Raw genomic sequence first — 22,200 nt, 5'->3', positions numbered from 1 at the left:
CCACTGAATCACTGGTTTCGATCGGGAAAATCAAAAAACCAAGAGAATAGAACCACAGCAAAACGTTGTTCATGAAATTATAGGAATGAAAAAGAAAAATTGAAAAAAGGAACAATTACAGGCCTTAGCTTACAACCTTTTGTTTTCCCCCAAATAATAAACAAAGCAAACCTTGAGTCCACAGAGCCAGATCTCACATCAGCCAGACATCCTTGAGGAATGTCTCCAACCAGAGTGTCATAGAGGCCTCTGTGTCTGTTTCCCATCTTTCCCTGGGGGGTTCGGAGATTTCTGGGGCAAGGACTTGACTGGATATGCTAATATGAATTTATGGGAATGTTTGACAAAAAACTGAAAACAATGCCTGCCCTTCAAACAATTCCTCCCCGTAGAGGACTGAGGGATCATTGAGGAGAGGGAGAGGAAAGGGACGGTGGCTTCCTCTGCTAGCCTCAGAGAACAACGTTACCACCACACCTTCAAAAAAACAACTGTTTGGGTTGACAAAGGAGCACAAGACCTGGTCATTCGTGCCAGGGACCAAAGCTTCACCTCCAGCGTGGACCCACCGCCGGTGTGTACTCCATTGTGGGATGGAAACTTGGCCCGCCTGTCAACAACACGCACAGTGTCACGCTTCATATCCGAGCGTGACACTGGACAAACACCCCATCAAAGGACTTGCAGAGCCCCCTCTGCGACGGATGGGTTCGGGGATTGGATGTTCTGCGTGGTTTTGTCTCGCTCTCGACCTGTTCAATCCCATTTCTCAGTGGATGTTAACATTGTGGTCACGTACATAAACCTTTATGTTTTCCACGACAAACATAACAAAGTCAATGAGGCGGGCAGGCCGTACAGTAGCTAAATGTTCTGTGCTGTATCCCGCTTGGAGTGGGACGGGGTCATTTGGCTTTTATCGCATGTATATTCAGATAAATGTCATTAAGGGGCAGGAAGAATGTTGGTGGACATTGGGGTTCAAACCCAGTAGCGTTCAGACACTCTAGCCTCTAGTGACTAGACCTTCCAGATAGGTAGAGGAGAAGGGCGTGTGTGTTTCTGTGTCTCTGACTCACCTTGCTCCTCAGGTGATCTTCCGGCTGGTGTGACCTCACTCTCCTCTCCAGGCACCCAAAGGCTCTGTAGCAGTAGGGTGCCGACCGAGACACAGAGACATATCAGCAGACAGCCACTAGAGGGAGACACAACGCACACCACATATCAATTCATCACTCAATCTCACTTTCTACCAGGAAACTTTCTGCGATGAAGATTTTTCAAACACCTTTACCTTAGTTGAAGGTGGACTAAGTCAAATGTAAGTACGATTCAAGATGTAAGTGTAAGTACGATTCAGTGTCTTTTTTTTTAGAAAAGGCATCAACATCCGTCAGTTATTAGTTAGCAGGATTCTCTGCAAGAAAATCAATTGAATTGACTGTTCCTGCCTCTGTTAGAACCAATGAGCCTCCGCTGATTTGTGACCAATCAGAGCATATCTTCCCTGATCGGTTCAGGGAATCCATCCTACAAGCCAGGTGCCTGTAATGCGGCAAATGTCGAAACTATATTATTCTCTCTCGCTTTACAACGTTTACCTACAGCATCTTTAACCTCACCTAAAGTAGCTTTAAACCCAAATGCACGTGCGCGAGCAACCCCGCAGGGAACGCCCTGCAGATAGAAAGCACAAGGAACACTGTGGACTTCAAACGATAAACTGTGTGTCAAAACAAACATGTGAGGTGCGATGTTCTATGTGCTCGCTCGCCCATCTCACGGGGATCACAGATCCAGAGAGAGAGAGAGAGAGAGAGAGAGAGAGAGAGAGAGAGAGAGAGAGAGAGAGAGAGAGAGACGAGAGAGAGAGAGAGAGAGAGAGAGAGAGAGAGAGAGAGAGAGAGACAGAGACAGAGAGAGAGAGAGAGAGAGAGAGAGAGAGAGAGACAGAGACAGAGTCAAAGAGAGAGAGAGAGAGAGAGGGAGAGAGAGAGAGAATCCACAAACCTTTCATATACTTCTCATTCAAGCATACAATTTTCCACACATACACGCACAGCTGCATGCACAAAACGACATGCACACACACACACATACAAACACACACACACACACACACACACACACACACACACACTGGTATACACACATACAGAGAATAAGTCCTACTCAACCGATATACCTTTCGTGAACATCTGCACCCATACAAAAAACTAAGCTCAACAATCAACATTCCACATGTGTACACACACACATTCCTTCCTCACCCTCCATTTATTATAGACGATATTATATTCTTTGATTATCACATGCGGTTGTGATTATGATTAATATAAACTGGATGTTTTTAGTGTAGGCTACTCAAAGGTCAGGTCACCAACCTAAAGGGCACTCTGTCGCCCTCTGTTGTCGGAACCCAGTAAGCCGTCTCTTTATAGGAGAGGCAGACCCCTGAGCCCTGTGAACGGTTTCATTCTGGGTCTTTGGGTTGCCTGTTAACAAAAGACTGAAGCCTCACTTGTTCAGGGTTCACCTAGACTCCCCCTCCCAACCCTCCAACGCACTTAATGTATGTGGTACTTCCTGGCACTTAAAAATAGTACTTAGCATTGTGTAGCCTCTCATCCTAGCTATTTTTGTTACAGCGCTATATTGTTGTTTCTCCTTCTTCCGACAAATGTACTAATTGTAAGTCACTTTGAATAAAAGCAACTGCTAAATGCCCTGAATGTAAAATGTAAAAACAGGCCTTCAGTTCAGTTTAGACAGAGTTCTAGTGGGCCGGGTGCAGTCTGATCAGCAGGTGACCGGGTGACCAGGTGACATGTCTATGATTGGGTAACCACTCAGCCAATCAGAGGTGACATGTCTATGATTGCAAACCAATGTACGAGTGGTGTTGGCGATATTTTTTCCTGTCAAACACAACAGACGGCGCTCTGGGACTCGGTCTGGCAGTCTGACCTGCGTGGTCGCAAGGAGAGCCTCATATTCCCACGTCAGATGGCCCTGGGAAGCACCTCAATCGAACAAAACACACCTGTCAATCAAACAAACTCATGTTGTAAGTATGCAAGTATATGAAACAGAGACAGACACAAACACACATTCAGGCACACATGCACACACACATATACACACAGACACACACACACATTCATTCACAGATAGAGATGGATAGATAGATAGACACTCACACACACACACACATGCAAATATGCGTGGACAAACACACTCACACACACACACACAAACACATACAGATACACATGCACAGATAGAGATAGACAGATAGATACAATGCCCCTTGCCCCCCCCCCCCCCCCCCCCTCCACACACATGCACGCACACCCAAACCAAACACACAGAGACTCTTCACCTTGCAACATCAAAAATTACAAACACAAAACTTGCACAAATGCTACGATATACACAATCAATTCACTCTAGCATGCACCACAAAATACACACTTTACACAATACAAACACACTCACCAACTCAGCCCCGGCTCCATAATACACCAAAGAAACCATGGATCCTTTTTATAATAAATTAACAAATTAAAGAAAGGAAACGAGTCTCTCTCTCGGTGCTACTTTTGTTTCTTTTATCCCTCTTCCCTCCTTCTCCGCTCGTTTCCTTTCTGTCTCCGGACTCAGTAGCTGGCCATCCCGCGGTTGCCACGGAAACCTGACTCCCCTCTCGACAACACAATACCAAGGGTGCTGCTCGCGCCTTTCACACACACAATGGAGCTCACGCTATTGGGCGACACGTCCCATTCAGAGCCCGCCGAGAGGCTTAAGGAACTCAGAATAGACTCAAAACTAGTGATAAAACATCCACTCACACACAGACACGCATTGCAAATAATGAGCTTTACTAAGCTTGCACAGCGCTCATTTTGAATGTATAGTTAGTAAATGAACAAGTTCTATCCAACAGGCGTATTGTGTAAACTTGGAATGTCTTATGAAGTTTAGAGAGTAGCTTAAGTATTAATAGTAGTAGTAGTAGTAGTAGTAGTAGCAGTAGGTGAATCCTGATATTTTCCCCATAGCAAATAGATTTCTCCTAGATAAACCTAAACATAAAATGTATTGATTTGCTGTTGTAGATTTAACATTAGGGAGCCTGCATTTCTAACTTGGCTCTCAGGAGGAATAGTGAACGACCACAAATGAAGGGATCATAATAAAGCGAATAAGGTCAACATTTACCAGCAACGCCCACTGCCACCAGCAGATGACGCTATCGTTCCAATGGACCGGGAACACAACACACCTGTGACTTTGGGAGGCGACGCGGGAGGCCTGCGTGGTGGGAGCCATGCATGCATGCAGAAGCGGAAGGATTTGATGACCGTAAAGCCATAAGCCAGATACTTTTGGCTTAACGGTCCATCTGTCGCATGTTCTGTGTCTTTGTTTACATGTGCGCACACACTAACACACACACACACACACACACACACACACACACACACACACACACACACACACACACACACACACACACACACACACACACACACAAACAAGAATAAGGCTGTCTGCTTTTCAGGATTGATGTATCCACATTTGCACTCCATGTTCACTCATTTAATAAACTCATGAGATTGTTTTTCATGATTTCAAGTTTCAATATAGGCATGAGGATGAGTGGGTTGAGATGAAGATATCTTTACAAAAGAAGAGGAGGTTTTCATGAAGGTACAGACATAGAGAATAAACTGTATGAGGAATCAAATATAAATCTCTGCATACGCGATTCTAAATGCAGTTTATTCTCTTTAATATATTTCAATACGGTGCTTTCCGCAGCATTCCGTACCATGGAGGCCCCGACGATATCTCTCAGTGCGGGGCTGACCATGGAGGGTATCAGACACGATATCTCTCAGGGCGGGGCTGACCACGGAGGGTATCAGACGATATCTCTCAGTGCGGGGCTGATCACGGAGGGTATCAGACGATATCTCTCAGGGCTGGGCTGACCATGGAGGGTATCAGACGATATCTCCCAGGGCGGGGCTAACCATGGAGGGTATCAGACGATATCTCTCAGGGCGGGGCTGACCACGGAGGGTATCAGACGATATCTCTCAGGGCGGGGCTGATCACGGAGGCCTTTCTTTGGTGTAATGTTTATTGTTAAAGAAGCTGTCACTTCCCACATCTACATTTGATTGAAATGTAAAAATCCATCAACGGCCAGATTTTGCAAGGGTTGCAGTCAGGGGGGCGTCTGCCAAAACCATTCCCTGGACTTTCCCCCGCCCCTGGACAAAGCATTTCAATGATCCAACTCGACTTTGACAAAATTATCACCGCTGCGTATCAAAAATACCCTCAAATATGGTTAAATGAATATACAATACAAAAGTATAAAATATGAAATTCCTTCCCCAGCTCAGGGCAGGGGAAAGCACAGCCGCATTTTCAAATGAACACGAATAGGGAATAACAAAATTTGAGACGGGGACATGTTGGAGACTGATGATAGCTCTAAATTAGATTGGTTTAATGAATGTCATGAGTTGGAGCGCTGTGTTTTGGACGCTGCTTTGAGTTAAGGACAAAGCCAGGCGTTCTTTAAGGTTGTTGACCATTTGAATATGGAGCAAAACGAGGAGGAATGAGTCGAGAGGAAATAATGTTTTAGAATATATATTTCTCCAGCCTCATATCTACCAGCTCTATCATTGAAGCGCAGAGGGTGTGTGAGGGTGTGACGTAGGGCACAGAGAGAATGCGCATGCGTGAGAGATCCCCAGCCATGAGCGCTTCCTCACATCTCAAGACGCGTCTCTTCTCGTCTCTCCAGGTAGCAGCTGAATTACACCACAGGTATTGTATGACGTTATTTTGGATGTGTGTGTGTCTGCATTGTAAGATGCAATGCTGCAGATTTACGTTCAAATTAAAAAATGCGGGGCAGACTGTACAACTGTACAGAGGAAAACATGCATTGACAGCTACTAGCCTGCTAGCGGAGTTAGCCTTAGGAGCCTCCTAATCCGCTATCTGCATGTGCATTGTGTTTGCATTGTATTTGCGGTTTGAAGTGGCTTGAATGGCTACCGTAATTATTTCGGGATGCTGTACTCTCAAAGAATAACGTCACATTAAAAGCAGGCTAACCATTCATGCTGTGTGTGTGTGTGTGTGTGTGTGTGTGTGTGTGTGTGTGTGTGTGTGTGTGTGTGTGTGTGTGTGTGTGTGTGTGTGTGTGTGTGTGTGTCCACTGCTTGCCACATAAGAGTGTGTGTGTCTGCAGCCTTTGGTGTGTGTGACCACTGCTTGTCACATAAGTGTGTGTGCAGCCTTTGCAGTGTGTGACCACTGCTTGCCACACACGAGTGTGTGTGTGTGTGTGTGTGTGTGTGTGTGTGTGTGTGTGTGTGTGTGTGTGTGTGTGTGTGTGTGTGTGTGTGTGTGTGTGTGTGTGTGTGTGTGTGTGTGTGTGTGTGTGTGTGTGTGTGCCGTTCAAACTGTGTTTTGGTTTGAATGACAGTGGCAGTGTGGTTATGGTGTATTCTGTATTAACAGCTTTATTTTAAAGACTTGTCCAGAGATTAGTTGTCCAATAATATTAGGAATACAAAACGACAATATCAATTAAAAAAAAAAAGCAATATAATAATAATGTATGGAATATGGACGCCGTGAGCTGTGTTTAGGGTGTGTTTAGGGTCGTGAGCTGTGTTTAGGGTGTGTTTAGGGTCGCGAGCTGGGTTTAGGGTGTGTGTTGGTCGTGAGCTGTGTTTAGGTTGTGTGTGGGTCGGGAGCTGTGTTTAGGGTCGGGAGCTGGGTTTAGAATGTGTGTGAGTTGCTGCAACTCCAGCACACTGCGCTGCCTCCTTGTAGCTTTTCTCTGGCGATGGAAAAGGGAGGTTTGGTCGGCAGTTGTTATGGTCAGGGTAAGGGTGAGGTTACAGTCAGGGTAAGGGTTTGGTGTGGTTACAGCCAGGGTAAGGGTTTGGTGTGGTTAGGGTATGGGTTTGGTGTGGTAACAGTCAGGGTAAAGGTCCATGTACTAAAGGAGCATGTTCCTCAACATATCTTTTCATCTAGAGCTTGGGAACCGATTGTGCATCCTCCCATCCTCCATAACCTGAGAACACGTGAGGCGTCTTTCTGCACAAAAGGTTGTCTTATCTCGTCGTCTGGTCACATGCCCCCACCCAGTGGAAATGGATGCCACCGTTTATAAAACTGGTATGCTAGTAGCTGCCAAATCATTATTTGACTATTTGTAGTGCCAAAGGAATGTCTTCATCTCAATTTCCTTTCACTTTTCTTGGAATTCTGGCCAATAAACGGTCAGTTGTTGAGGGCAATAAAACACACACACACACACACACACACACACACACACACACACACACACACACACACACACACACACAGAGGACAACAATCCTTTGACTTGTGCTTGTTGACCCTTAGCTTCTTCCTCAGGATTAGAACCTAAATGTGTCCGTGTGCCAGGGGAGCCGCGACGGCACCGCCCAAACAGACGCTGCAAATGTGCTTTTAGTGGATGGTCGACGCATGCTGCGATGGATCCAAATAGGGCAGGACAAAAGTTATTGGGTCAACTTGAGTACCTCCAATGCAAAGCGCATTCAGCCATTGGATTGACAACCACCATCTAGTGAGGCCCGTGGTGTAATGTGTTTTCTGCTCTTGCTTCCAGCCAGCAGCATGGGAGGCTAGTACCCGTAGCCGGGGCATCTACTCACTGAAGGACCGAAGGGCCAGTCTGACCCCTACCGCCCCCCTTCAGCCCGGCCAACGGTAGGTCTCAGCCCAACGCTGAAGCACCCCCAACCCCAACCTCATCCACTTCCCTCCATATGCCCTTACAGAAGACCCTGTGGGCCATGCAAGAGCATTTGTCTGTTTTTCGTTAACTTGATCTTACTTCTGTGTGTACGTCGTGTACGTGAAATGGATGTGCCGCATCAGACTCGGCTGCATTTTTCCTTTCCTACGCTTTGTAAAATGGCCTGAAGCCAAAAAACACGTTTTCTAAAGTTCTAGTCTCAGCAGATTTGTTTTGCCTTAAAGTGCAAGTTAAGGGGCTGTTTCGGCTGGGAGTAGAACATCTATATATATTTATACATTTTTGTCCAACGGGAGGGGGGGCAAGCTGTAGCTGTACTGTCGGAAACGTAAAAGGAATCTGAGCAACTATAGGTTGAAGTATTTTTGTTGTTTGACGTGTGGATATTATATGCTCCTCAATGACATCACTGCTCCTCAATAACATCACTGCTTTCACTGTAAGTCACATCAAATGGGTGTGATGGGTCCGCTCAGTATAAGTCTCACTGAAGCACAAACATCATAATAATAGTAAATCAGGAAGCGCTTTACCTCCCATGGGCTACCTGGCCTTCGCTACGACCCGTACAGCAGCAGTGAATGGTAAAAGTAATTAACTGGGATCTGCAGGGCCTTCAGGGGTTCCTTAAGTAGGGCAACATCTAGGGCTGCTAGTTTATGGGAAAATCATAATCGCAATTATTTTGGTCAATATTGAAATCACGATTATTCAAACGATTATTTTTGAGTTTGAAAACATGTTGTATTTATGTCTCTCCCAAAGAAAACTTTGAAACTGAGAAACTGAGAAAAAATACACAAAATGGTAAAAAAGAAAATTTTACAATCTAAAATAATATACAGATATGTATCCAGCTGTTCTGCCCTTTCTATAAAACATTAATGAAAAATATATACATATAAAAAAAAATATAGAAAATCTCGATTATGTTAATTTTGTGTTCGTTTTGACTCTAAAATTGAAATTGCGATCGAAATTCGATTAATCGCCCAGCCCAAGCAACACCATGTTCTGATTGTTATCCTCTGGGTTTAAGGTTCTAGGATCTGCAGGATAAAGGTGTTCTACAGCCCTACAGCTTCTCCAGCTCTCTTGTTGTACGCTATCGTTTTTTTAAATGAGTGTGGCCGAAAATAACCAGACGTAGTGGATCAAATATCTTGGGTGTTGTGTTGGCGACTCCACTATAGCGCTCTGTGGGACAGAACCGTGGGTTTGCTTCCACATAATTCATGGCGTGGCTTATATTGTCCTTGTTTTTCCACAAAGAACATAAGTGAGTCTACCTGATGATCCTAGTTTTGCAGTAGCAAAGAATTCGGCTACTCCCGTGAACGGATTTAAACCAATGTGTTGATCTTTCCTCCCCGTCTCCAGCGTCCGTCCGTCCCCGCCGCCCTCACCATGTCTGAGGAGGACCGCGGCCCCTTCGTGGACTGGGCCCTGCTGGGCGAGACCCCCGAGGCCGGCGCGCCCGCCAAGCTGGACCTGAAGGACCTGAAGCAGCAGGCGCGGCAGGGCCAGTGGTCCCGGAGCCACGCGCTGCGCTGCCAGGCCTACCGCCACCTCATCGGGGCCGTGCCCTGCCGCGCCGTCACGTCGGACGCCGCCGTGTACCGCGACCTCATGGCCGGCGCCGCCCAGAAGCCCGCCTCCGCCTTCCCCCTGCCCGACTTTGTGGACGACAGCCCCGTGCCGCGCTACGCCCTGCGGGCGGAGGCGGTGGCGTCGGTGCACCGCGTGCTCTCCTGCGTGGCGGGCCAGTTCCCCGACATCTCGCACTGCCCCACGCTGCCCGCCGTGGCGGCGCTGCTGCTGCACTTCAGCGGCGACGAGGCGGCGTGCTTCGAGCTGACGGGCCGCCTGCTGGCGTGCAACGACCCCGGCCGCCGCTTGCTGGACCAGACCTACCTGGCCTACCGCTCGTCCTGCATGACCTTCGGCGACCTGGCCACCAAGCACTGCCCGGCCGCGCACAAGCTGGTGGTGGGCGCGGCGCGCGACGCGCCCGAGGTGTACGGCGACTGGCAGCGCTGGGTGCTGGGCGACCTGCCGTTCGGCCACGCGGCCCGCGTGCTGGACGTGTTCCTGGTGGAGGGCTACAAGGTGCTGTACCGCGTGGCCCTGGCGCTCCTCAAGCTCTACCGCAAGCACAAGGCCGGGGCGGCGGCGGGGGGCGGGGCGCAGCCGGCGCCGCCGCCGCCGCAGCAGGAGGCGGCGGCGGCGGTGCGGGAGGACATCCAGGCCTTCGTGAGGAACATCGGCGCGGCGGCGACGCCGGAGAAGCTGCTGGAGAAGGCCTTCTCCATCCGCCTGTTCAGCCGCAAGGAGATCGCCCTGCTGCAGGCGGCCAACGAGAGGTCGCTGCAGCAGAAGGGCATCACCGTCAAGCAGAAACGGTACCAGTGGTCCCAGATCAACCCGCTGCCACCCTATCTCAGTCTCTCCGATATCAGTCCTTTAAACTCTGACATTGATCTTTGAATCGATGGCCCCCTAAATTCCAGCTTTTCTCACCAGTTGGGGTTAGGGATGTTAACATTCTAGCCTCCTCAGTCAGGTCCCCAGCCCTACACTGACAGCAAGACGAAAATCTGCCCTCTCATAACATTTTCACTCCAATGGACTATTTCTCTCTCTTTCTTTTGCGCTGTTTGCCATTTCATTCGTCTGTTGCTTTGCACTAATATTTCCCATGTTTGAAAACGTTTTTTTCTGTTTGATTCCACCATGCGAATTCTTCCATCCTCCATCTTCTGTTCACGCCTCGCTCTCAAAGAGCCAGGTGGGTTATCTTTTACCGCTTCCCATCTCCTCCTCTCCCCTCTTGGTGTGCCTCAAGCCCTCCTCTTGTTTGTGAGTAGACATAGATGTATATTCATGCTGAACACACACGTTACACGCACTGACACTCATAGACGTGCCTGCCTCTATGCAGAACTGCCTACCTTAAAGTGTAGGAGGCCGGATAATGTTTCAGTCCGGATTGTACATAAAGGATGAGCAATGGAGGCTGCTCCATTGAAAATATATTGAAGTAAGATATCTGTGTGAAAAAGTCATTGAAATGCCTTTTTGAAATGCGCTGCTGATTAGCAGTGGATGAGTCCCAGCCCACTGAAACACCTTCATTTGATTTCGCCGAGAGCGTTCAATTTATTCTCGTGTCTCGCTGTCGGAAACAAACAAACCCTACGTTTGTTCCCGACTAATCTCTGCAGACAGGGGGACGCCTTGCTCAGGCAGAGCTGCATGTCCTCATGTCTACATCACTCCTTGACTGGCCAAAAGGAAGTGTACGACCTTAGCAGGGACATTGGTCTATGCTATACCTTCTATACCATACCTGCAAGATGCAAAGATCCAATATAATCGTTGCCTCTCTTTCCCTCTCCCTCCCCCTTTTCTTATATCCGTCTCCATCTCTCTCCCCTTTTCTTCCCATCTTCTGCCTTTCCCCCTTTTCTCTCTCCTCTTTCTCTCTCTCTCTCCCTCCTTCCTCCCCCTCCAGGCGTAACGTGCAGCTGTCCCTGAACCCCGACACCTTCTCCTCTGAGATCTTCACTGCCAAGGAGATGCGCGATGTCTGGGCGTGGATCCCTGAACGCTTCGCCCTGTGCCAACCTCAGCTCGTCTTCACCACCGCCACGCACGGCTGCAGCCTCAACCGGTACGCACATGCAGAGTCTAAGGGGACTCTGAACAAGGGTTTTGAGTCTCTTTTGATGAAGCTGGTGAGCGACTGAAGCTCGTGCTACCAATTGAAGAGTTGTGACTTGATTGTTCGACCTTTGGTTGCTCTTAGCGATGGCGCAGAGCGCTCGAGGTGACCTGTGTGGTCTGACTAATGCCTGGAGGTAGACTGGGGGAGTCCCATTGACTTGGATCTGATGCGAGCTACTACAGGGAGCCAGTGAAGGTCCCGTAACAGGGGGTTACATGGGAGAGTTTTGGCAGGTTGAACACGAGGCGCACTGCAGCGTTCTGAATACGCTGCAAAAGGTTGATCGCGGAGGCAGTGTCTCCAACCAGGAGCGGGTTGCAGTAGTCGAGGCAGGAGATGACCAGTGCTTGGACCGGGAGCTGAGCTGCTTCCCTCGTGAGGAAGGGCCGGATCCTGCGGACGTTGTAGAGAGCAAATCTGCAGGATCAGGCCACCGCGCTGATGTTCGCGGTGCAGCATAGCTGACAGTAAAACTGAATTTACAGTCAAGAGCATGAGACATTTCTAGTGTCTGCTGTCATGTGAGTCAACCGGGCAACAAGCTGCAGAACAGTGTGTTCAGTCCCTGTGAGAGTGAGTTAATATTCACCCTCTGGTCACAATATCAGAGAATACTGGTAGCAAAGTGCACCTTTCAGTAATCATTGACTGGATTGGTATAGGTTGTGTAAAAATCATTTGATCATGACTGTTTCATAATGGGGGACGGGGGAAAAGATGATTTTGTTGTTATAATGTTATAAACAGCACAGTCACATGTTTTAACTTGTCCTAAACTTGTTTAGAATGTATTCTTTATATCGTAACATTCATAACCTCTACAAACGTCCAATGAGCCTCGGGAAATAGAGCAGGCTAAAGGAGAATCCAGAAGGTCTTGGAGAGACCGTGGGATGGTTTACCATCTGCTTATCTGTCCATCTTCCATCCCAAAGCCAACCCCAGTTATGATGTTACTAATGGGTAGATTTTGAAATCGCCTATAATGACTAGGACGGCATCCTCCCCTACTGTAAAAAAATAGGAACACGGTAACTGGTGGACGCTTAAAATGATATCTATGCAATATTTGTACTGAATGGTCAAATCAGTGCTGGGTTCTAATCCCTGCATTGTCCCTCCAGGTTCTACTCCCACTGCGAGGGCTATGAACCCACCCTGCTCCTAATCCGAACCACAGCCGGAGAGGTAGGGGTTGTCTGTTGGTATGTGTGTGTTTATATCATGTATGTGTGTGTCTGTGTTTATATCGTGTGTGTCTTTATATTGACCAGTCTGTGTTTATATTGTGCGTGTCTTTATATAGTGTGTGTGTGTGTGTGTGTGTTTTATATCGTGCGTTTCTCTTTATATCATGCGTGTGTGTGTGTCTGCGTTTATATCGTGCTTGTCTTTATATTGTGTGTGTGTGTGTTTATATCGTGCTTGTCTTTATATTGTGTGTGTGTTTTATATTGTGCGTCTCTTTTTATATCATGTGTGTGTGTCAGTGTTTATATCGTGCGTGTCTTTATATTGTGTGTGTGTGTGTGTCTGTGTTTTATGTTGTGCGTTTCTTTATATTGTGTGTGTGTGTGTTTTATATCGTGTGTGTGTCTTTATATCATGTGTGTGCAGGTGTGCGGAGCGTTCCTCTCCACTGATTGGGAGGAGCGTAAGAGAGGAGGGAACAAGCTGAGCTTCTTCGGGACGGGGGAGTGCTTTGTCTTCAGGGTCAGTAGGAACCACTCACTCACTCACTCACTCACTCACTACCTCACTCACTCACTCACTCACTACCTCACTCACTCACTCACTCACTCACTCACTCACTCACTCACTCACTCACTCACTCACTCACTCACTCACTCACTCACTCACTACCTCACTCACTCACTCACTCACTCACTACCTCACTCACTCACTCACTCACTACCTCACTCACTCACTCACTCACTCACTCACTCACTACCTCACTCACTACCTCACTCACTCACTCACTCACTCACTCACTCACTACCTCACTCACTCACTCACTCACTCACTCACTCACTCACTCACTACCTCACTCACTCACTCACTACCTCACTCACTCACTCACTCACTCACTCACTCACTACCTCACTCACTACCTCACTCACTCACTACCTCACTCACTACCTCACTCACTCACTCACTACCTCACTCACTCACTCACTCACTCACTCACTCACTCACTCACTCACTACCTCACTCACTCACTCACTCACTCACTCACTCACTCACTCACTCACTCACTACCTCACTCACTCACTACCTCACTCACTCACTACCTCACTCACTACCTCACTCACTCACTCACTCACTCACTCACTCACTCACTACCTCACTCACTCACTCACTCACTCACTCACTACCTCACTCACTACCTCACTCACTACCTCACTCACTCACTACCTCACTCACTACCTCACTCACTCACTACCTCACTCACTCACTCACTCACTCACTCACTCACTACCTCACTCACTACCTCACTCACTCACTCACTCACTCACTCACTCACTACCTCACTCACTCACTCACTCACTCACTCACTCACTCACTCACTCACTCACTCACTCACTCAGCTGCTCTTATTAAAGTCTAAATAAATTCAAAATCTCACATGGCTACTTATGAGTTAAAAGTTGACATATCTCTGATTTGTTCAAGCGATGCCTGATGCCTCTCTATATCTGACTACTGGTAAATGTTTCTGACTTCCTGGCAGGGCTTTCGGCATTCTAAGCCCAGTGTACATACTCTACCTAGAAAATCCTTTACTCCTACCTGCGCCTTGATCTGACGTCAGTGTCAGTACCTTTTGGAATAAAGGGACATAGATGAAGTAACTAGTAAGACAACAAGAACTTGGCTTCTCAATTGTTGGTGTAGTTCTTCAGTCTTTTCAGTAGATGGAGCCATACTACCAATATACACTAAACAATTATTGAAGTGGTCAATTTACATTAAACCTTACATTCTGGAGGATTTGTTTGCAAAACATACATTTTAGACAGCTTCGTCCATTCCCAATGCTGGACGTTTCTACTTTTAACATGCGTACATCTCTGTACTTGCACTACCAACATTCACCACAATACTAGCCAAACCAATAGGAATGGAAGATGATTCAGATAGTACAACGTCTTTATTCAGGCCTTCCCCCCCATCATGTTTGATGAAAGCCCTACTCTAGAACATAGAAAATGTATCAATCTAACCAATCTTCTATCAAAAATAAGAGTTGACTACCTAATCCCAGGTAAACCTGATATTAAGAATTCCTATCAACCTTAATAATATGACCAATATAATATTATCCAAGATGAAGAGTTGCTAATCTAATATAGTCTTATCAAATGTTTCTACTGCCTTGGCCCTGTGCTATTCCTCTGCGGAATATGCATGTCCTGTTTGGGAGAGGTCAACCCATGCCAAGAAACTTGACTCAGCATTGAACAACACCTGCCGTCTGATCACTGGCTGCTTGAAACCCACCAACACAAGCAACCTCCACCTCCTTGCTGGCATTGCCCCTTCTGATATTAGACGGAAAGTTACCAGCCGAGTCGAGAAAACAAAATCTGCAATCGATGAACGCCATCTCCTCCATGGATGTCACCCTCCGGCCCAACGGCTAAAGTCAAGAAGAAGCTTTCTCAGCCATGTCCAGCCCCTAACAAAGTCTCGGGAAGAAACCAGAATCCAACTCTGGATGGAAAAACTTGAGAATGACCCACCTCAACTGGCATGGGAATACCCCCCACTGAAAAACTACCCCCTGGTGCAGAAGCATCATGGACCCAATGGAAAACACTAAACCGCCTCAGAACAAGAACAGGACGATCCAAAGATGCTCTGGTCAGATGGGGCTACAAGACTGGCCCAACCACCTGTGAATGTGGAGAAGCAGACCACACAATGGAGCACTGCCTTGTCTGCACTCTACTACCCAACCCCTGCAGCCCAAAAGACCTTGCAGTTTTCAACAACAATGCAAAGGACTGTGTAATGAAATGGGAAACTGTCATATAAACGCTTCAGTGAAACGAAAAGAAGAATCAAATGTTTCTATGAAGAGAAGTTTCTATGAAGAGAAGTAGGTTAGAAAGGTCTTGTGCTCTCAGACTAGAGGCGAACGATAGAAATTGCCGAATGAGAATCAAAGAAATTCACATTCCTTTAAACTCTTGTCACCCAGATGAAGAGTTATCAGTATAATCTCTTTTAAACCAGATGAAGGGTTACCAGTATAATCTCTTGTTATGTAACCCGGATGAAGGGTTACCAGTAGAGCCCGACCGATAACCTATCTACCTCCGCTCAATTTTCATTTCACCTCAGTACTAGGTCTGGGTCTGCTTCATATGCATGGGTTCCTTGGAAGCCAGATTTTGGGCGGTCCAATCAGCGAACAGAGGGAGTGGCTGAGAACGATGACGTTGAGGTTGCGCGCCAGTTTCAGTTGTAGTCAGAGGAAGACCAGGAAGACAATAGAGAAGGATACGAGAGAAGCTATTCGGTCTGTTGTGGGATCGCTGCCGAATATCGATCAATTAAAATCGGAGCAAGAACAAGCTTTGCTGAGTTTTGTTGGTGGCCATGATGTTGTGGCGCTTCGCCCCACCAGGTTCGGGAAAAGTTAGATTTTCCAGCTGGCTCCGTTAGTGGTGAAGGAGCCGGTCCCGTCGCATGACATACGTCACGCCCAAACGGTATGCGATTGGTTATGGCAGATCCAGAGTGGCACTGGGCAGATCCAATCATTTTAAAACTTCAACAGACACCCGCCTCCAAGTGAGTGAACGTTTGTCAATTGGGCAGTTCCAGGCCTTCTGTACAAATGAAATGAAGTACGATGGTCTGTAGGACCAGGCTAGGACTATAGGGTATCCACCACAAAATAATAACTATTATCAGCACTAGTCTAGGCCCAACTGAAAAAATATCAACTGCACTCCCCATTGATGTTTTCAGAGAAGTACCTTTGCTGATAGCCAAACTGTTGCGAAGGGTACTTTTTCAATGCTGGCCGACTGGGGCCTTCCTCAGGCTGCTGGCTAACATCGCTAACAGTATTCCCACTAGCACTAGTAGCAGCTTCATCCTCCACGTTCTCTTCCCGCTCCATCTCTTGTTCCTCTTGTTCGCCCTCACACTCCTTCGATGAACTGCTGATGTCCTCATCCCCACTTACTTCTTTCTGCATGTCACTTTCAATTAAGAGAGGCTGAGGCGCCACTGATTCCTCTGAATGAGGTCGTTTTTACACAAGAAATCTATCCATTTTTCACGCCGGCCAAAATAATGCACGCTAGCTGGTTAAAGCATAATGTTCAATGTTGCTATTATAAATCACTAAATATTTGTATTTTATCAGCCTTAAAAATCCTTTATCATCGTGCTCTGGTTACCAATATGATATCTTGTAAACCAGATGAAGGGTTACCAGTATAATCTCTTGTAATGTAACCCAAATGAAGGGCTACCAGTATAATCTCTTGTAATGTAACCCAGATGAAGGGTTACCAGTATAATCTCTTGTAATGTAACCCAGATGAAGGGTTACCAGTATAATCTCTTGTGATGTAACCCAGATGAAGGGTTACCAGTATAATCTCTTGTAATGTAACCCAGATGAAGGGTTACCAGTATAATCTCTTGTAATGTAACCCAGATGAAGGGTTACCAGTATAATCTCTTGTGATGTAACCCAGATGATGAAGAGGTACCAGTATAATCTCTTGTAATGTAACCCAGATAATGAAGGGGTACCAGTATAATCTCTTGTAATGTAACCCAGATGAAGGGTAACCAGTATAATCTCTTGTCCCCCAGATGAAGCCCGAGATGGAGCGCTATGAGTGGGTGGTGATCCGCCATCCTGAGCTGGCCTCCGCAGTCAAGACGGGCGGCCAGGAGGGGTCGGGCGAGGTCGGGGGTCAGAACTCAGACGGCAGCAGCAGCCTGCAACAGCCCGAGAGGCCAGCGGGGGAGCTGTCCCCCTTCCTCGCTGCTCGCCACTTCAACCTCAACTCCCGGAACACGTCCATGTTCATGGCCGGGAGCTTTGACTCCATCATCGTAGGTGAGTGGCCGCACAGACTGGAGGACATTATAGACAAACGGACCAAACTACACTCTAATGTAGTGGGTGAGTGGGACGGACGTGCAGACAGACACGCTAGAGTCCATCTTATTGTGTGAGTGGATTGACAGACAATCAGACAGACTAGAGTCCAGCAAAGTGGTTGGACAGGCAGAGTCCATTATAGTTGTGACCATATTGGGTGAGGGGGACAAGATATTTTATTTTGCAAGAAGAAACTAGTCAACATACGTGTGTGTGTGTGTGTGTGTGTGTGTGTGTGTGTGTGTGTGTGTGTGTGTGTGTGTGTGTGTGTGTGTGTGTGTGTGTGTGTGTGTGTGTGTGTGTGTGTGTGTGTGTTTGTGAGAGAGAGTTATCTATTGAAAACCCCACAATTGCATTAAGCACCGGTGCTCTATCTTATAGGGAATGGGTCATTGTTTCAAATCATTACTCAATCATAGGAAACAATCATTAGAGATGTTTTCTTTATTCATCCATCGTCATTTAACACTTCGGGTTGGGGTTAAGAAATTATCCTTTAAACTATTAACCATAACTACTACTGTTTGCATTAACTTCTACTATAAACATTAACTACTTATATTTAACTATTTACAATAACTACTACTATTAACATTAACTATCAACAATTAAAAAAAATATCCTACTACTATAAACTTCTATTAACATTAACAATATCACCTACTATGAACTGGGGTGCCCACCTGCTAGGTGCATGTTAATGCTGTTGCTTTGCTGATGTGCGCGTGGTGCTGCTGTCTGTCCAGGAGGGGGCGAGGGCAACGCGCTCTACATCGACTCTGAGCTGAACCACGGACGCACGGGCAGCTGCACCACCTTCGACAACCCCCCGCTGTGCTCAGAGAGCTTCCAGGTGGCTCTGCTCGAGGTCTGGGGCTTCCAGGACACCATGGCCCCCGAATAAACACACACGCACACGCACACACACACACAGTTAAATAACGGTGAGGGCTTTCCACAACAGTCAAATACCTACTGCTCTTACGATTATTCAAAACATGTATCTTCATTTACATACCTACAATTCAAATCATTGAAGAACTTTAATACGTGTTATATGTATTCACTCACAACGCAAGACGTCCATGGAAAAACCGTCCAAACCATAGTAACCAAACCAACATCCGTCCCACATAATACGTTTTAAAACATTGTTTGCTATTATTTATTATTGGAGTACATTTTAAAAGAAATTAATGTTTTTGTATAACCATATATGTTTTAACATTGTGTGCATATTGTTTCGGTGTCGTGGCACTGGCATTTACAAGTATTGATGTAGTTGCATAAAACTACGTACTATACTAATAATACTCCGTAAACCATTATTCAGCCACTGTTGATTTGCTGTTTCTGTGTTTCATGTCAGGTTGTGATATGCACTAGCACTGAGCTTGCATAACGTTCGAGAAGGAAAGGGTGTGCAGTCTGACTAATGCCATTAACAAATGCTACCATCCTGGAGCTAAGTGTTGTGGTCTTCTAGGGTTGGGTTTGGTGGGTGGGTCTGATGGGAAGGGCATTGCTGTGAGAACCCAGGATGGCTAGGTGGTCTGCTTTCATTTCATCATGTGGTTGGTTATCCAACTACCCAGACTACAGCTCTGTGCAGGAACACCTAGCTAGCTGAAGCTTTGTACCTGTGTTGTAAGGAGACACACGACTCCCTCTGCAGTACCTAACCTGCGTAGGTTGAGACAATAGGCAAATTTGTTTTCATCAAAATAATGTTTCCCAACAGCAGCAATCAAGTAGATGAACCATCGGGGAGGATGTGTGGTGATGCTGGTTTCACCGTGCACATTTATTTCTTAATGCACAACAGGTGTGCAGCCTGCTGAAGGCTGCTGAAACCAGCCGTCATCCACACACTCCACAACCATGAACATAAGTGACATCACAAGTGGGCGTGTTCACCCAGAGATACCAGCCTACCCAGTAGGCTGATCTCTCCATCATCCATCTGCGTGGACACTCTCACTTGTGGCTTTAGGGTCGCTTGAAATGGCTTTTAATGGCTAATCACCATCACACCTAATAGTAAAGGGGCCCTTTGATCATCAATCACTTTCCCAGTTGTGTGTTGGTCGTCGATGGTGATGCGCGATGCATGGGCGGTATCACGTGTGCTTTCTGCTAATACTGCTACTTAGTGGTTGGTTAAGCCGTTGGAATGAGAGACCAGAGGGAACTGGTCTAGTAGTAGGGATCAGGTGCACGCCCACGTGTGTGTCTGAACCGTCTCTCTGGGGAGATCCTTGAAGTGGATTTGGTGCTTTGTTTTTGTGTTCATATTGAATATCGTTGAATATCACTTGTTCTCCCTGCAGCAAGTGTGGGTTCCGTGCTCCCGGTTGTGAAGTGTGTGGGGTATGTCTAGTTGTTGTGAGGGCGGTTGTGTGAAAAATGTGTGTGATTTGTACTGAAAGTGTAAGAATTTGGATTACCTCTGTATTTCAAATCCAAAGGGATTTATATTCTCTGACTATTGCACTGTATATCTCTGTCTCTAGCCATCTCTCTGTTATCTGCCACTCTTGGTCACCTCTCTTTCCTTCTCCCTCTATCGGGCTCTGAGTCCCGCTAGATTTCTGTCTCTCTTCTTCCATCCTCTCAGCTAGTGCGAACCTATCCGTCCAAATGTTTTGGAGAAGTCCTCGGCCATGGTGTGGCCGTTGAACATCACCGCCATCCGCAAAACTCCTATGTATTGTACATGTATTGTACATGTGCTGCAGTCCTAATACTATCCCTCCAGTAAACCTAAAGTCCCTGATCCCTGCTAGTAGTGTTTGTTGTGTAGATGTTGAGGACCTTACTCCGCCGTCTCAGCCACGAGATATGGAAACACTTTCACAGTTTGGTAGAAGGATTGTCTACCAATATGTCGACCTGACCTTTGAGCCTCTCTACCACCCAACTTCTTCCTCTGTGCTACAGTTAAGTCAAGGAGGTATAAAGTATGGATATAAATGTTGGATGTACTGATAATGACATATATGTGTATAAAGTGAATACGTCAATACTGAGAACCTTACCTTGTCAATACAGAGCTGTTTCCAAATAAAGGTGGTATCGGAGATTTTCCGGAGAGATCCTTAATTATGGCTGAAGACCGATTTATGTTCAAAACATGATTTGGAAGATCAAATGTGTGTTTTTGGACCGAAATAGGACCAGTGGAGACATCAGGAAGCAGATTTTACCATGACTAACGTGGAAGTCCATAACCAGCTGCTGCCTGACTGGAAAAAATGCATTTAAAATGACTCAAGATTAAGGTTACAAATATAACCCTGCTAGCACCCAAACCCTGTGGAAGGTCAAAAAGACAGACTATATGTAAAATTCCATGAGACTACTTTTACTAATTTGTTTCAAGTCACATACATTTTATTCCTACTTTATTTTCCCTTTATTTAAATTACATGGTTCAATTGTATTTACTAACAGGTGAAATTGTTCAGCCTATCTGTATATGTATCTGTATATACAATTTAAATGTCCTAACACCTTATTTTATTCCAACATGTAAACCAATTAGGATATTAGTCATGTAACACTGCATCACTATTCTTCTTGGTCAAAACAGTCTCACAATACTACTTAGTACATTCTCTATTGCAAAAAGAAGATAATGTGTTCAGTGTTGACCAAAAGGACTTCACAGCGCAAGCACTAAAGTACAGTTCAATGAGTACATTGTCTCAATTCCCATTTCTAGAAGAGCAAATGAAAAGCCGTACATAGTTCAAGTACAAATTAGGATTTCTTTAGTGTTCAATGTATCTCAGTTCACACACTTCAAAGTCGCTTGGGGAATAGCCTTAGTATACCATATATGGGCTACGATTCAATCCTTTGAGTGGCATTGACTCAACTCCAAAGTTGTTCATTCACAATTCATCCATCCTCTGTCCCGCCCCAGGCAGTAAGACGACCTCTCAGTCCATGGCTTCCCCTTTACAGGGGCTCTCTCAGCACAGCCGTGTTGGTGTAGAAGAGTCTGCAAACAATGCGTAAAGACTGTGACTAAATAATTGTCATATAGGCTCAACATATGGCGAGGGACTGAGACAGCTCGAGGTGGGAAGAGAAGGTTATTTCAGAGGCCTGTACCCAGTAAGCACACAAAGCAATTCATCTGTAGCCAGCAGTTTTAAGTACAATTATTTTGAATATAGGCTACTCCTGTATAAGTTCTCTCAACGAAGCAAATTCAATTTCCAAAGATCCTCGTCCATAACCATCCTCGTCACAAGTGCACGGGCCACAGCTGGGCCTCTGTCTGACGTGATTGGTTCAAATCAAACTTTATTTATATAGCGCCTTTCGTAAACAATTGCAAAGCAAGGTGCTTAACAATACAATGAAAATAGACAAAATAAATATCAATAAAAGGTTGGTTGAAGAATAGCAAAGACTATTTGGCGTTTTTTAGAACCAATATCTGTTTATTTCGAAGTGGCATGAAGCAATGGA

General features: G+C 46.2%; 2 protein-coding genes across 3 annotated transcripts in view; one reads left to right on the top strand and one right to left on the bottom strand.

Annotated features, from left to right (window-relative positions):
- Nucleotides 1-3,788, bottom strand: part of LOC132446338 (alpha-1,6-mannosylglycoprotein 6-beta-N-acetylglucosaminyltransferase B-like) — a 26,172-nt gene extending 22,384 nt beyond the window's left edge. The window contains exons 1-3 of the mRNA XM_060036582.1: nucleotides 3,499-3,788; nucleotides 2,968-3,043; nucleotides 1,080-1,195 (exon numbers count right to left, since the gene is read on the bottom strand). Of these exons, the coding sequence (XP_059892565.1) occupies nucleotides 1,080-1,195; nucleotides 2,968-2,993 (142 nt within the window). The 5' untranslated portion in view covers nucleotides 2,994-3,043; nucleotides 3,499-3,788. The remainder of the gene's footprint in view (nucleotides 1-1,079; nucleotides 1,196-2,967; nucleotides 3,044-3,498) is intronic.
- Nucleotides 3,789-5,646: 1,858 nt separating this feature from the next.
- Nucleotides 5,647-20,800, top strand: tbc1d24 (TBC1 domain family, member 24). 2 transcript variants are annotated; one of them, XM_060036782.1, is made up of 8 exons: nucleotides 5,647-5,853; nucleotides 7,706-7,806; nucleotides 9,236-10,263; nucleotides 11,370-11,528; nucleotides 12,707-12,770; nucleotides 13,200-13,295; nucleotides 17,424-17,673; nucleotides 18,465-20,800. In XM_060036782.1, the coding sequence occupies exons 3-8, from the start codon at nucleotides 9,263-9,265 to the stop codon at nucleotides 18,620-18,622; spliced, it is 1,728 nt and encodes a 575-aa protein (XP_059892765.1). In that variant the 5' UTR covers nucleotides 5,647-5,853; nucleotides 7,706-7,806; nucleotides 9,236-9,262; the 3' UTR covers nucleotides 18,623-20,800. The 2 variants fall into 2 exon arrangements, with proteins under 2 accessions (XP_059892765.1, XP_059892766.1); XM_060036783.1 differs by having other exon boundaries at nucleotides 5,657-5,853; nucleotides 9,236-10,257.
- The last annotated feature ends 1,400 nt before the right edge of the window (nucleotides 20,801-22,200 follow it).

The sequence above is a fragment of the Gadus macrocephalus genome, chromosome 18 (genome assembly GCF_031168955.1).
Source record: "Gadus macrocephalus chromosome 18, ASM3116895v1".
Lineage (NCBI taxonomy): Eukaryota > Metazoa > Chordata > Actinopteri > Gadiformes > Gadidae > Gadus > Gadus macrocephalus.
This window is presented reverse-complemented; position numbering and strand designations above follow the sequence as displayed.

Bases quoted from the DNA above. Each gene is read 5' to 3' on its own strand.
- tbc1d24 (XM_060036782.1), top strand. From the start codon at position 9,263: ATGTCTGAGGAGGACCGCGGCCCCTTCGTGGACTGGGCCCTGCTGGGC. The intron at 10,264-11,369 runs GTGGTCCCAGAT...CTCCCCCTCCAG, and splicing joins GTCAAGCAGAAACGGTACCA to GCGTAACGTGCAGCTGTCCC. The intron at 12,771-13,199 runs GTAGGGGTTGTC...ATGTGTGTGCAG, and splicing joins TCCGAACCACAGCCGGAGAG to GTGTGCGGAGCGTTCCTCTC.